General features: G+C 51.3%; 6 protein-coding genes across 6 annotated transcripts; 1 reads left to right on the top strand and 5 right to left on the bottom strand.

Moving 5' to 3' along the window:
* Positions 1-33: 33 nt before the first annotated feature.
* Positions 34-1395, bottom strand: Z518_08573 (uncharacterized protein; the record flags this gene model as incomplete). Its single annotated transcript, XM_013414313.1, has 1 exon — positions 34-1395. The coding sequence occupies one exon, from the start codon at positions 1393-1395 to the stop codon at positions 34-36; it is 1362 nt and encodes a 453-aa protein (XP_013269767.1).
* A 1277-nt stretch (positions 1396-2672) lies between these two features.
* On the top strand, positions 2673-4254 carry Z518_08572 (uncharacterized protein; the record flags this gene model as incomplete). Its single annotated transcript, XM_013414312.1, has 2 exons — positions 2673-3886; positions 3942-4254. The coding sequence occupies 2 exons, from the start codon at positions 2673-2675 to the stop codon at positions 4252-4254; spliced, it is 1527 nt and encodes a 508-aa protein (XP_013269766.1).
* Positions 4255-5324: 1070 nt separating this feature from the next.
* Positions 5325-5830, bottom strand: Z518_08571 (uncharacterized protein; the record flags this gene model as incomplete). Its single annotated transcript, XM_013414311.1, has 2 exons — positions 5325-5454; positions 5517-5830. The coding sequence occupies 2 exons, from the start codon at positions 5828-5830 to the stop codon at positions 5325-5327; spliced, it is 444 nt and encodes a 147-aa protein (XP_013269765.1).
* A 603-nt stretch (positions 5831-6433) lies between these two features.
* On the bottom strand, positions 6434-6762 carry Z518_08570 (uncharacterized protein; the record flags this gene model as incomplete). Its single annotated transcript, XM_013414310.1, has 2 exons — positions 6434-6596; positions 6695-6762. 2 exons carry the CDS (start codon positions 6760-6762, stop codon positions 6434-6436), a joined length of 231 nt encoding a protein of 76 aa, XP_013269764.1.
* A 760-nt stretch (positions 6763-7522) lies between these two features.
* Positions 7523-11406, bottom strand: Z518_08569 (uncharacterized protein; the record flags this gene model as incomplete). Its single annotated transcript, XM_013414309.1, has 2 exons — positions 7523-11303; positions 11357-11406. 2 exons carry the CDS (start codon positions 11404-11406, stop codon positions 7523-7525), a joined length of 3831 nt encoding a protein of 1276 aa, XP_013269763.1.
* A 1397-nt stretch (positions 11407-12803) lies between these two features.
* Positions 12804-14383, bottom strand: Z518_08568 (uncharacterized protein; the record flags this gene model as incomplete). The annotated part of the gene is made up of 2 exons (XM_013414308.1): positions 12804-14194; positions 14251-14383. 2 exons carry the CDS (start codon positions 14381-14383, stop codon positions 12804-12806), a joined length of 1524 nt encoding a protein of 507 aa, XP_013269762.1.
* Between the last annotated feature and the right edge of the window lie 389 nt (positions 14384-14772).

Raw genomic sequence — 14772 nt, 5'->3', positions numbered from 1 at the left:
CTCCCGAACCAAAGCCAAATCAAAGCATCGTGATCAAGCCACCTGAACTCCAAATTTCCAAACCTGGTGCACACTCAATTCCCCATCCGGCCCTTCGTCGAGAACGACGAGATCTGCATCCATACCAACGTCGAGTTTCCCTTTGCTCTTCTCTCCCAGCATCTTGGCTGGAGTGCTCGTCACGCACTCCAATGCTTTGGCCGCTCCACATCCGGTAGAGCGTCTGAAGTGGTTGACACAATCGATCAAGTCGACCACGCTGCCCGCAATGCGCCCATTGCTTTCGAGCTTGAGCAGCTTTCCTTGTTTGATGAATCGGTCCTCTCCTCGCCACTCATAGGCACCATCAGGGCATCCCGCCAATTTCTGTGCGTCGGTGACCAGGATGGCGCCTTCGGGGTGAGCCGAATATGCGATTTTCAAGGTCTGGGCAGACAAATGGATTCCGTCGGCAATCAGGCCGAAAAAAGGCTGTACCAGCCGTGCCTCTGCTTCCAGGTCCGACATCGATGTGCTGATGCTCAAGCTGGAGCGTGGCGTGGACCGTCTTGATGAGCTGGGAGAGCCTCGAGGGGAATTGGACGTGCTGGCCGGTCGGCTGTGCTTAGGCGTTGCCACGGGTGTCGAAGGCGCCGATTGTCCCAAAAGCCCGAAGATACCCGGATCTCGGTGCCCAAAAGGCCGCATCGCGTTAAAGAGATGCGTGACCATCGAGGCGCCGGCCGCGACGGCGCTTTGCGCCTGTTCAAAGGTGGCATCAGAGTGTCCCACAGAGAACACGATGCCACGGGAGACAAATTCAGGAATCAAAGACATCATCTCCCCTCGCTCGGGAGCAGCCGTGATATATCGGACATTTGGAAGGTTCGATGCACCATAGCAGTCCTCGATATCGGCCCACGAGTGCGCTTCCAGCAAAACCTCCGGATTGTGAATCCCATTCCGCAGTGGAGAGAGAAAGGGACCCTCAATGTGTGCCCCCAGGCTCTCACAGCCTTTGCTGGCATCTCGGTCCTTGCCCGAGGGGCCCAGATGAGGAAGCACGGCGTGATAAGAATCCGGTCGTGTGCTGATAACCGTGGGAACAAATGAGGTGAGGCCACTCTTGATCATCTGCTTCGTCGTGGAAGCCAACTTTGAGGCGAATTCCGCATCTGGCGTGGAGAAGTCGAAATTGTAAGAGCCATTTATCTGGACGTCGATAAATCCAGGGGCAAGTATTCTTCCCTCGAGATCCACTGTCCTGTCTGCCCTGAGATGAGAGTAGAAGGCAGACTGAGGACTGATGATCCGGCCTGTTTCGGAGGATATCCATAAATCTCCCGACACGAGTTCACCATTCCGGAGCAAATAACCGTTGACGAATTTAGTAATACCGGGAGGTGGGGAGGTCATGTTTGATGACTGGGAGAAGGACAGAAACGAGTAGGATTAGGACAAAGGAAGGGACGATTGCTCGTAGGATAACCCTACAAGAATGGAGGGGAAAAAAAAAAAGGACCAGGCAAAGAGCAGAGGGACGTCATTAATATGGAAGGAAAAAGGGTTGTCACCAGAGTCACGTCATCTCTTTTGCGCTGCTCTACTTGGCCGCCAAAAGCCGGAGGATGGGAAGCCTACGGAAATGAGCGAACCATTTACTAACCAAAACTCGCCGTAGAGATCGAGAGGCCAGACAACCGCGTATCGTGTCGAGTAGAGTTTGATCCTGTCATGTTGCAGTATGGGAGCACGTTCGGCGACACAGTTCGGTGGTAACTGGGGGAGGCACAGATGTGATGTTCGTTAACTTGGACGTCGTCTCAGCCCTATGGCTCCTACATGAGGACGAAAGTCTCGTGGACGGAAGGAGACTTGAGGCAAGTCGAGCGAATGCAACGATGGTTGTAGGGTAGCATTCAACGCCAATGGTGGTGGTAGAGAGTATGTAACCCTATGGCGGAGCGAATGCGACACTCTTATCGAGGTACCAGATCACGTGATCGATCCCCTTGCCTGCGCCCCGCGAACCTCTATCTTGCATGTCTCTCCCCAAACTGTGCCAATAAAGGCCTCGATTCGATCCCCCCTGGACCTTCAAGACACCCCGAAAGCCATGGGATCTCCCGCCTGGCATCAAAACCGTCTGCTTCCTCTCTCCAAGTCCGGAGTGTTCAGGCCGTGCAACGTGAACCATGAAGGCTCGAACCAACTAACTCTCTTACCGCAATCTATTCTATCTCTCATCCATCACGTCCCCCGCCTGATCAAATGCTGCTGTCGCTGCATCGGTATGCTACGATACTACTGCTCTATCTCTCTACCTCCTTTGTCTGCTGATAACTCATGGTAACCATTGAGCTTTTAGCGTGACGTCGCGACTCTAAGTCCACTACCGTCCATCCTCTTCTCATTACAACACAAACTACTTCTATATCCATCTTCCCCGTCCCCCGTGGTCCAAATCCTCCTCCAGCGCACGCGACACTCCACGACCAGCGACAAACACAGACTAGACTCCATTAGGGACTCCACCCCGAGAACCCGCAAGCTATCTCCGCTTGCCACCTAACCTAAACCTTGAGCCCTCACTGCAGCTCCAACGTCTGCTTCCCCGGCGCAGTCGGTGCTAGCCTCTTCTCCTCCCCCGTCACCTTCCCTCTCTTCTTGAAGGGGTCAGCTTGCTCACGGCAATGTCTGACAGTACGAACGAAAAGATGACTGCCACATCGGCTGGTTTGGCCGGCACCGAAACGCCTCCCGACGTGATGCACGAAGCCTCCAAGCCGATGGGAAAGCCGTGGATGTACAAATCATTCAAGCTGGGTCCCGTGACAATTCCGGCGTATGCCACGCCTCAATTCCAAATTGTATTCGTTGCGCTCGTCTGCTTCTTGTGCCCCGGCATGTTCAACGCAGTCAACGGCCTCGGGGCTGCTGGTCTCGTCAGCGCACATGATATCAACAATGCCAATACGGCTCTGTACTCGATGTTCGCCGGTGTCGGATTCTTTGCGGGGAGCATTGCAAACCGAATCGGTCTGCGCTTGACATTGGGCATTGGAGGTTTCGGATACTGCCTCTACATTGCCTCGATCTTGTCCTACAACCACAACCAAAATGCGGGCTTCCTCATTTTTGCGGGTGCTCTCCTCGGTCTTTGTGCCGGTATGCTCTGGACCGCTCAAGGTGCCATCATGATGGCCTACCCTCCTGAGAAGTCCAAGGGTCGATACATTGCCGTTTTCTGGATGATCTTCAATTTGGGGGCGGTTATCGGCGGGTTGGTCCCCCTGGCACAAAACATCCATTCCAAGAGCAACTCGGTCAACGACGGGACATATATTGCGTTTATCGTCCTGATGGTCGTCGGATTTGTCCTGGCTGGATTTCTCTGCAACCCTCTGCTCGTCCAGCGCTCGGATGGCTCCCGCGTCATTTTGATGAAGCACCCAACCTGGAAGTCGGAATTTATTGGTCTGTTCCAAACCTTGATCTCAGACTGGTATCTGCTGTTCCTCTTCCCTATGTTCTTCGCCAGCAACTGGTTCTACACCTACCATTTCCAAGATGTCAACTTGGCCCGGTTCAATATCCGAACTCGTGCCCTCAACAGCGTCTTGTATTATCTCTTCCAGATCGTCGGCGCCTGGGTCTTTGGGTTTGCCCTTGACAACCCCCGCCTTCGTCGCACTACCCGAGCCAAGATGGCGCTAGTGGCCCTTTTCGTGCTCACCATGATCATCTGGGGGGGTGGCTACGAATTCCAGAAGACCTACACGCGTGAAGAGGTTAATGCTGATGATTATGTCAAACTCGACTGGACCGATTCGGGCTACATCGGTCCGATGTTCCTCTATATATTCTACGGATTCTACGATTCCGTCTGGCAAACCACGGCCTACTGGTAAGACTCCTTGATTTTCCCCATCAAACCAATCACCAGCTCACACGCGTCTCAGGTTCATGGGATCTCTCACCAACAACGGCCGTAAATTGGCCAATTTCACCGGCTTCTACAAGGGAATCCAATCCGCCGGTGGTGCTATTTCGCCGGTCCTTGATTCCAACAATGTCGCTTACATGACACAATTTGCCGTCAACTGGGGGATTTTGGGAGGCTCACTCCTCATTGCAGCCCCTGTTATCTGGCTCAAGGTTAAGGACACCACCGATCTTGATGAAGATCTCAAATTCAGTGACGAGACCAAGGCAGATGTTGCCCCTACCAGTGCTATTGTTGGTGCAGAGGGTATGATGAGTGAGAAGATCTAGCGGCACGGATGGACACCCGTAGCGACTATGCAGAAAGAGGAGAGGAAAGGAAGAACAAGATTTGGAATATTATTCTTATTTTTCCTTTTTTGGTTTGTCTGGATCTAGAGCAGAAATGTTCAGATCCGAACTCCCATCAAGCAGAGGTCGATTATCCTGTGGCCAGACCCGTGACGTCCGTGGGGATCCTTGACGATGAGTGGAAGGCGGGAGCAAGAAAATTTTCAATCCCCGTGTATCACCATAGGAGTTTGTGATCTGGCCTGATGGGAACCTTACCACATGAAATCCGACATGCCTTACCGTATTATACCTAATACCTCCTGTGTCTTACTATCGATCTTTCTATCTATACCCTACTACTAGTACGACGAATCTAAATATACAGCTAGTTGAGCTCGATCTTCGCTTCCCTCGCAGCCATTCTGCTCCTAAGAACGCTGGCACTGATATTTCGGTGAAGACCGTGCTGGGCTTCGTATGGATGATGACTGTGGGGTGGATATGAGGTGTCACGTGCACGGCTCTGACAAGGCTGGGACAGCACAAGGACTCCGATAGCAGGATATTATCAAGTTGACATTCTGGAACTTCATCTGAACCATGCCATGCAGGTCCAAAGCTCCGCGCAGTCATGTGAAGGAGGATATAAGAAGCAATGGCGTGAAATGGAAAGTACCAGCTTGGATTGGGCACACTTAATTTTCAAGCTCTGGGTTGTCCGCTTCTTGCTACCCGCGAGCACCATGGGTCCTTCAATGGAACGACGCATTCTTGTGACATTGACCCCGTGAAACAGCGCAAGCACGCTTCCATCGATCACCGGCCCACTTCCTTCCTGTGCTAATCTGTATCGAGTTCGAGATCTCTTTGTAATTATTTAACCCTCGGGAATAGGGATCTTCATGATAGCAGGATTAAGGTCTATGCCAGAGGGCTTGCTTTGATGAGTACTAGTTTTGCCGCTCCAAAGTTCGAATTGATGGTTGCAGTTATGTTCGAGACTGGGAGAACTTTGGTTCGCTCTGGCCTCTTCTCTTCGGCTGCCGGTGTGTCTTGTTTAGTCTGTTTCAGATTGCAGTCAGCGATGCTGGAGATTCATCTTCGTCCTCGAAGATGGTCAATTTGATCTTCCCTAATGGTTCAACGTCTTCAAATTTCTTATCCATTCTGTTCTTATATTTTCTCTTGAGAGCCGAGCTCGTTCCATTTTAGCACGGGCGTGTCATTTGACACTTTTCAGAGCAACATCAGCCAGATACCTACTTGTCATGCCCCGAAGGTCGGCCAAATCTTGTTGGAGAGCCGTAGGAAGTTTGTTCTGCTGCAAAATTTGAAATTTGGCAGCCAATGTCTCTCTGCAACTCTTGACTTTTGAATTCATACCGTCCGCTTCATGAACTTCTTCCATTCGAGACTGCATGGAGTTGTCCAAGATGTCTATCTCTTCCTCGAGTTCTGATCCGGCTTTCGAATCTTGCTTCTTTTTGCCTCTCAATGATTGGTAAGTACTGATCTTCCTTTTCAGGTTGGTGACAGATTCTCTCGCATGACATGTGATGTGATGGCGCTCCATAGCTGATAGAAAGGGTGGGGGTCCAAGGTGGCCACTTCAAATTAGAAAGAAGCTTTTGAGCGAAGAAACGCCTGTGTGAAGCAGCAATATCAACTCATTAAGTCCAACTCAAAAGTGAAAATCTCGCCTACTCCCAGCTGCAGACAAAGTTTCTGATGAATTTGGATGGCAAATGGAGGTTCGAGGAGGAGTGACGGATGCCTGCATCCTGGGCAGGTACATCTTCGTTTCAAGCCTGGATTGCATCCAGACCAAAGCTGCGCCTACTTGTCCCTTCATAGCACACCCCTGCTTCCCACTACCACCGTCACTTGATCATGCATAGCTTTTTTAGTAGACTCACAACCTCCTCGAGCTTCCTGTCGACCATAAAGGCTAATATTCTCTCTATCACTCTTGTTTCACCTCTGTATCTGGTGTATTGGCGTAGCGGAGAAGTTGGAAGGAGACGGCAGCAGGATCGTAGCGTTCGAGGATGAGGGTGGTCTCAGTCATGGCATTGTTCAGCTCCCTGAAAACGGCACGTCACTCGTGAATGCAAATCTTCTCCTTGAAGGGAGCTTCGGCATCACAGGTCGCATTCCAGTGGTCAGAATCGTCTTTTCACTGGTTCTCGTTGATATCTTCCACTTTTTTCAAGCTCCTCGCTGAGATCTTGGGTGCTGCCACCTTCATCTTCGCAGCTTCCTCGGTCTCTGTCGGTTTGACGCTCAATGAACTCGGGGGATCGTGAGTTTGGATCGGGCAGCTCCGATCGTTTCGAAGACTAGTTCGATGGCAGAGAAATGGAGACGAATGCGTACTGACTGATTGCGAGATTGTTAGCACAATTTCGAGTACTTGAAGAGGGTGTGGAGAGCTCACGGCTTCTGTAAGTTCTGAGAAGTGTCGTTATTGGCCTCAGATTTCGCTTTCGAGTCGGCCAGCGACATGACTGTGGTGACTTTTCGCTATAGCTATTGTCGATGACCAAGACTGGATGTAATATGGACAGAAACTTTCGTTGGACCGATGAAAGATGAGATGTGGCTGCGATTTGATTTCCAGGTCCATCTCACATATTCTGCGCGCCAAACAGCACCGCGCTCACGTCTAACTGAAATCACGAGACTCGAAGTGAGTATTTCACATATACAACAGGGATCCCAATGACATGTGAAATCATCGACCGCTTACTTTAGTATCAAATGCATATTTCTGTCAGAATCAAACTTCTTCGCTCAACCAGAGTGCCGATGTTCTCAGCAGCAAAGCGTTGTCTCCTCTTGCTGAATCAGCTACCTTACCATTATTGGCATTCCGACAATTAATTGCGACCGTTGAATTCTAAATACATATTCTAGCCGCATAACATACGAAAGCAAGGTGAATGAAGTAAGGAGGACGAGGACGAATTGTGCCAAACGGACAAACATGCCAAGGAAGCAGCAAAATTGGATTTTCAGGAAAGGGGATTCAGCCTCGCCGTGCAGAACCATTCCTTTAACAGTAGGCGTGGACGCGAAGCACTTCCAAGGACATTTTTCATGACGAATAATTCATGTATATGGAGACGCCCACCCTTTCATTGTCACATAGGTTCCTTACACCCGTTCATTATAAAAATGGTTTTAGCACATAGCTGAGGGAACGCTTCCAAAACACCTGAATGACCTGGACATCAAGCAAGACATTGCCTTAAGGAACAAATTCTCACGACGCAGATCGATCACGCTCCCGTTGCTTCTCTTTCTTGCTCTGCACCAAAACGACCTGCTCCGCAACATGGAGACTTTCTCTCCTTACACCGGCACTGGCATGCACACTTGAACCTAATCTGCCACGTCGTATCTCTCGACTCTGTCTGTCTTCGATGTTTTCGCCTAGGAACAAGCCCAGCCCGCCATCAGTGCTCAACGAGGTGATTGATCCAGGCCCCAACTCTATACCGGGCTCAGCACGGGGGGTGTTCGTCCCAGAGGAATGCGAAAGAGGTTCCAATTCCGCGGGCTCGGCGGAGAGTGGCGTTTCCGGCGAGGTGATCATGTGCTTGTCTGGGCCCGGTGTTGAAGGTCCAGCTTTCTCTTTGGTCGGATTGAGCTTCGTATTCCGCGGACTCGACGATAAGCTATTGGCAATTCTCGCTTCAAGCCCGCCTGCCCCGTCGAAGTTGTCATTCAGCTTATCCAACTCGCCTCGATGTCTTGCTTTCCTCCATTCTTCCAGCAGTACGGAATCGTCGTCTTCTTCATCTTCTCCGTCATCGCTTCCCTCAAAGAAATGATCACTCCATCTGGCACTGTCTTGTCTCGCTAAGCGCGCCAACGCGGCTCTGCCCGAATTCATGCTGCTGTAGCTGGTCGCATTACTGCTTTCACCGGTCACACTCACTCTCGAAACGAGCTCTGATATATCGTCGCGGGATTCGCGGATCTCTGACTCCGTCCGACTGTTGCGCTGGCGCACGCCGTCCTGCACTTTCCATTGAGTGTGCAATCCTTGTAACTCATCATGCACGCCGTCAATTTCTTGTGGACGAACCGCTGTGAGGACGACATCATCTGCGCTTCGCGGCCAGGGCGGCCCATCCGTTTCGCCGTGCTTCCTTTTGCGGATTTCTTCCTCGGCCTCTTCTGCCGGCATGTCGGTCTGGCCTTTAACCTGTTCCCCTCCGGCAGCGACGCCCATATGACTTGACCTCGCCCGGTCGGTGGTCTTCTCATCTTCATCCCGTGTCTGTGCCGCCGCGGTATATGCAAAGTGTGTATCGCACACGTGCTTGACAACAGGCCAGCCATAGGCGTTGGCGAACATTCGGCGTACGATCATGTTATTGTGAGCATCCGGTTCAAGTCGAACTAGAACTTTGCGCCACGACAGGTCCTTATGATAGGCGCGTGCGATTTTCTCTTCAATCTTCATCGTGCCGACTGTCTGGCTCGAAGTGGAGGACTGGCTTGACGGAGGGCGGTGAGGATCGGTCGGAGTTGTCGGCGAGAAGAGAGATGGTTGGGATCCATCGCAAGAGGAGGATCGTCTAACCATGAACGTTCGTTGTCGTTTCGCTGGAGGCGGTGGAATGTCTTGTGGATGGTAGACTCGGTCATGCCATATTGTTCTCGGCCGGGCCCGGGGGTCGATGAGGAAATCCCGTGGAGGCAGAGGAGGGCTGAGGACATCGCCTGCGGATTCGAAGAATGTCGTCCGTGGCGGGGCCTCTACGTCGCCGATTTCAGTGCTGTTGGTATACAACGATGACCCTCGAACTAGACCCTTCTGACCATCGCATCCGTCGTTGTCATTGCATTCTCCAGAACCCTCTTGTGAAGTGTCTTCTGACGGAGCAGGGTGATGGTGCATCGTTTGCCCGCGACGATAGATCTTTTGTGTCTTTCGGGGACTCTTTGGCTCTGGTCTGTGATGACCAGCATGTGGCTTGAAGAAATTGAGTAATTCTGTCCATAGATTCGGGGCCGAGAAGGTTGAGGAAGCACCCCCCGTGCCGTGTTCTGAACTGAGCGAAGTGGCCTTTTCAGCCAAAAATTGACCCTCATCTGGCTCGGCCCTTTCGTCGTAATCAAATCCTTGACTTGCCTCCGCCTGAGGAACACTCGATTGTGGGTCTGGCGATGACTTGCCCGCATTGCTCACATCGTCGCCGCTATCGCTGAAGAGGTCATTCCACGTCAGTGGTTTCCGAGGAGCAGTGGCATTTTGACCGGTCATCTCTGCCCACCCCCATCCCACCATTGTACCTACCAAACCACTTTCCCGTCTGGCTTTCTCGACTCGTCCCAGGCCTCTCCAGTCCAAGAACAAGAGACAAGATGTTCTCAACGGTACTATCCCATCGTTGACCACATTCGAATAGACGGTACGATTTCGAAATTTTTGGAGAGCAACATGGGCGGGGCCCGTCGGCAGGATGCGAAGTAACGGTTTCGCTCCCGGATCAGGCTCTCTCAGTCCCTTTTGTGCTTCGTTTGTTAAGCCACCAATGACGGCACCCCAGCCACTCTTTGCAAGGGTGGGTGGCCGCCAGGTAAGTCCCAGATCCTGCCCGGTGCGGCCTACAAGGCCAAAATCAAGTGCGAACTTGACATAGACTGGATTCTCATTGCTCAGACCGAGGAAAGGGCTAGCCATTGCCACAAAATTGACAGGCTTGATCAGGTCAAAGAAATCCGGCGAATGCTTCTGAATATAGGCAATGGCATACGTTTGTATGAGTCCACCGAGAGAATGACCGACAAAGCTGATACTTGAAATTTTGTAGGGAAGATTGTGGTTTCGATGGTTCTCATCTTTGATGATGCTGCTGTTTTTGTGGGCAGGCTGCGCTCCATCTTCCGGTGTCGGTTTCGACGTGGCCAGTGATTCGGAGAGAGATTTGCCTAGCGAGCTCTTAACTGGTAGGTATGGCTGATCGGGGTAGGTAATTGAAAGAACATATTTGGCGAATCTCTTGCCGAGATATTGAATCCCACGTTCTGTCTTGACCGCGTTGCCATGGAATCCTCGCACATAGACTTCCTCTTCCTCTTCATCTGAAGTTTCATATGCATCCTCCTCGGTGCCTGTGATCGCCACATCGGGTGCAGATTTTGATTTCTGGTCAATAGCATCTCGCCCAAATTGATTAGACGCCGTCACCCGTCGGGCTCTTCTTTCCGATCGTCTCCGTCTAGCATCTTCCCGTGCCTGCTTCGCCGCGGTATCGATACTTTCCTTCATGTACAGCATATCTGCACCCAAGTTACTGTGCAGACCATGAGTGAGCAGGACAAGATGGATTTTCTTTTGTTTGCGCTGCTTCTTGTCAACCTTGGCGCCGATGTCTCGCTTGTCGCCAAGTCGGGGTCCTTCCTCCCCCTTAACTTGACCATCCTCGTCCCACTCGGGAAAAGGGGGTTTGTTCCAAAGGCTCTGGGTGTCGTCAGTAACCAGTTTGACTGCTTTGGAAAAGACGCCCTTGGGGTATGCAGCATTCCTCGACCGGCTTTGCTGGTGGTCCTCTAATCTTCCCGGCGCACCATGTCCCGACCCGATGGCTCCGTGAAATCCCAGGTCGACCGACTTCTCGTCTCGTCCGACAAGGACTTCATAGTGCACGCTGGCCGTCTTCGAGAAGATGACTTGCGAAGCCACTTCTACGATCCACGTAAAACTCTTTTGCTCACCTCTCCCCGCAGCGCCATGCCCGTCGTTACCATGTTGAGCATCACGGCGCACCTCGTCTGGTATGGTCAGTTTAGCACTCCACTGCCCGCCCGCTTTCAATTGTGGTTCGAACTCGGGGGCCCCCTCTTCCTTGACTCTTTCATGTTTTTGGTAAGGATCGAATGTTGAAGGATAGCAAGCTACGTAGAGGGTGTATGGTCCATGTAGATAAGCAGCCCGCAAAGGGATCGCGGCGGTGTTCTTGATCTTGACATAGAGATGAGAAGGAAGCGGGAGTATGCGGTCCTGGCCGGGAGTGTAGGTCACTGTGTATCTGGGAGAAATATGTCAATAGCCATACAATTGCCGGAAGTTATCATGTCTTACCGTACAACTTCACCGACCTTGACGGAGCCTGTCTGGTGAAGGAGTAGCATGGTGGATGATTTTTCAGCACGCGACCGGGTACATCGTCCTTGGATCCCCCTTTGGCATTATCAACGGCACGATTGGGGAGTGTCGGTAGGTCGCGGGATAAGACAAGCCATTTTGCACAGCCTCAAGTCAGCCGGCAACTTGTAGACGGCATAGCAGCAAAAATAAGACGACACGTTCATAATTCGGGAGAACTCGAGTTGTGATTTATGACATAACTTGGAGGACATCAGTCACATGCATGCGGCCTCAATGAATGGTGCCTTATTATGACTAGCCTGATTATTCAGGATCCGACGGTATCTATCAATTCCCCGATATCTTCTATCTACCAGATTTTCATCGTGTCACAGGGATGTGGTCGAGCTTTTGCTCCCCGAACGGGTTTGTACGCCGATGCGGCCATACCCAAGTCTACAGAAACACCCAATGGCCACCCTTAACAAATGAATATACAGCGTTAGCAAAAGAGCTTCGTCACCGTGCTCACTTCCCGCTTTTGCCGTCACGGAATTCTCTGAGAGCAGACTAACAGGACAATGGTGAAAAATGCCGACGTCAAGAAGACATAGGCTGATCCGTGTGGGTATCTTGCATATGCGTTTGAGAGAAGACCGGCAAGATGGACCTGATAAACCTCCGTATGTGTCGTCTAAATGAAGATGAGTCTCCATACATTGGGTTCCCAGGGAAGAAAAACACCACGACCAACATCATCCCTGGAACTGGACGGCAGTACTACCACTAAAAAGACCCACAAAAAGCCTCTTTCACCAGCCAAAATGTTCGAGGGGCGCAGTTGGAGCAGAGATCCCCATTCCTTACCGCATGGAGATTTCGTCGCGTGGGAATCTCATTCGAACGTCCGGATCCGGGTTCCCAATCAACAAGTCATCGATATGGCCTGGTGTTTTCAAGGCCGCGAAAAGATGGTGTTCGGCAAGAAGGAAGCGGGAAGCTTTTCTCTTCCGAGCTGTAGTGTATATGCTGAGACTGCAAAGCCACAGTTCGCTGCTGATCATGCCATCGAAAGAACCTTCGCAGGACATGGAGGTCAAAGTCTTCGTCGCTCATCTTCACCAGTTGTCGCTCTTCATCGGCATAATGAGAGGGTATGAGCCTGTGTTAATTGGTGGATGATAGTTATAAATAGTTTCAACCATGAGAAGTAATATTTGTGCGCTAATAAGAGAAGTCACGCCCGAGCTTCCCCAAGTCCACTGTTGGAATGAATTGATCCAGAAGACCATGAACATTGCGTTACATCTATTTCGCCCTTCCTGGCAACCACGGGTACGCTCTCCACACGGGAAGCCACAACTGCTCATATATACACAAAATTCAGTTGACCAGGCTTGGGGCCATCTCGTAATGAGTTTTGATTGCCTCCTCCGTCCCATCATAGTTTAGATTTCAACATGTCATTCGGAGTGATCAGAGGATCATACGATCGGAGACCAAGCGTGTCCTGAGGTACCGGAGCCGTATGGTATTTCAAACCGGCTGTATCCACCATGTCGGGCGTTAAATCTTCAATTTTAGAGGCCCCGATGAGCCTCATATTCATCACCATTTCATCTTTCAACAACTGCATTGCCCGATCCACGCCCGGTAGACCATAAGCAGACATGGCGAACAGGAAAGGTCGTCCAATACCTACACCTTTGGCTCCTAGACAAAGAGCTTTGATGATGTCCGTCGCTCGCCGAACACCACCGTCGATGAAAATCTCAATCTTATCTTGCAGGCCGCGCTCGCGAAGCATAGGCATCACTTCCGCGAGCACTTCAACACCAGATCGTGCAAAGTCTAATTGTCGACCTCCATGGTTGGAGAGAACAACGCCATGAACTCCCACTTCAATAGCTTTCAGGACATCCTCGACTCTTTGAACGCCCTTGAGGATGATTGGCATCTTGGTAATGCTCAGGAACCAAGGAATATCTTTCCAATTGAGACTGGGATCAATAAAGCTAGAAATAGCTCTGGCGGCACCCTGTGATCGGTCTACATTCTCACCACTAGTGTTTTGAACGTTGGATCCGGTATCTGTAAATTTGCTGCGCATGTCCTTCTCTCGTCTACCGAGCTGAGGAGCGTCGACCGTGATGAAGAGACCTTTGCATCCTCGAGATTCGGCGTGCTGAACAATGTTCTTGGTAATTTCTCGGTCTTTGTTGACATATAGTTGGAGCCACTGGCATTGATCACCCTCCCGCGCATCACAAATTTCGTCGAAACTGCAGGAAGCTAATGTCGGGATCATTTGAATGACATTATGTTTCTTCGCTCCTCGTGTCAAAACCACCTCGCCTTCAGGATTGCCCAGTTTTCCGAGAGCAGTGGCCGTGACGTAGAAAGGGATGTCGCATTTGGTCCCGAGGAGGGTGGTGCTGATATCAACGTTTTCGACGTCCACCAAAATTCTGGGCCGGAACCAGATCTTATGGAAAGCAGAATGGTTCTCCCTCATGGTGATTTCATCATCTGCACCGGAACTGTAGTATGCCCAGGCTGGCTTTTTCATGACGTGCCGTGCGACACTTTCGAAATCCATGAGATTATAGCAAGCTTCGAGAGGTGGCATGTTTTTGATGCGTTCTTGTCTCGCCTTCTCTTCCGGGCTTTCCTCTTTCTCTTCCTTCTGAACTGTCTGCATGTTCACTGCTCCCAGGTGCTTGTCCTTGGGTAGGAATTTGTCCAAAGTGTCCGGCGGATGGATCGGGTCGAATTCTTCGGTAGCATCTTTGCCTGCATACTTGAGAATGATCTTGGGACCACCGGGATGTTCTGAATCCGGTGTGTATCAGTAAATGGGGTTGGGGGCCCACGGAGAGCTCACGAACCGGGCAAGAACTCTGTCACATCATAGGCTTTTCCATGTACGATCACCCAACAAGAATCGCGCGAGTTATGCTTCGCCACTTCCTCTCCAGAGAGAGTGCCGACATCTGGACGTTCTCCTTCGTCTCTGTTCATCTCCGGATATGAGTTCAACCAGAACGCAACGACGAGTCTCTTTCCACCTCTGGCGGGGAGCTGGGGAGGAGAGGGAGGCGATGTAGAATGCAAGCACAACAAGGACGCAGAGGAGAATTAAGTATCGGAGTGCTGGTTGTGTAATGTAGATCCATCTGGCCGGGGATTGGGCAGAAGAGCTGCACCTGCAAGGGGGGTAATCGCGGGACATTCTCGAACGTCATGGGGTCGTAAAGAGGCGGGGACAAGATCGATGTGAACGATGACGGGGTTCGCACCGTCCATCCACTTCAACGGTCGGCCATGGTCTTCCAGCCGCATCTTTCGGTGTGCCTCGCGGGGGTGGGACTAGCATTGTTACGCCCGCGCCCGCTATCAAAAGATTCTGC

The sequence above is a fragment of the Rhinocladiella mackenziei genome (assembly GCF_000835555.1).
Source record: "Rhinocladiella mackenziei CBS 650.93 unplaced genomic scaffold supercont1.6, whole genome shotgun sequence".
Classification (NCBI taxonomy): domain Eukaryota; kingdom Fungi; phylum Ascomycota; class Eurotiomycetes; order Chaetothyriales; family Herpotrichiellaceae; genus Rhinocladiella; species Rhinocladiella mackenziei.
The sequence above is the reverse complement of the archived record's forward strand: the minus strand, read 5'-3'. Positions and strand labels throughout refer to the sequence as shown.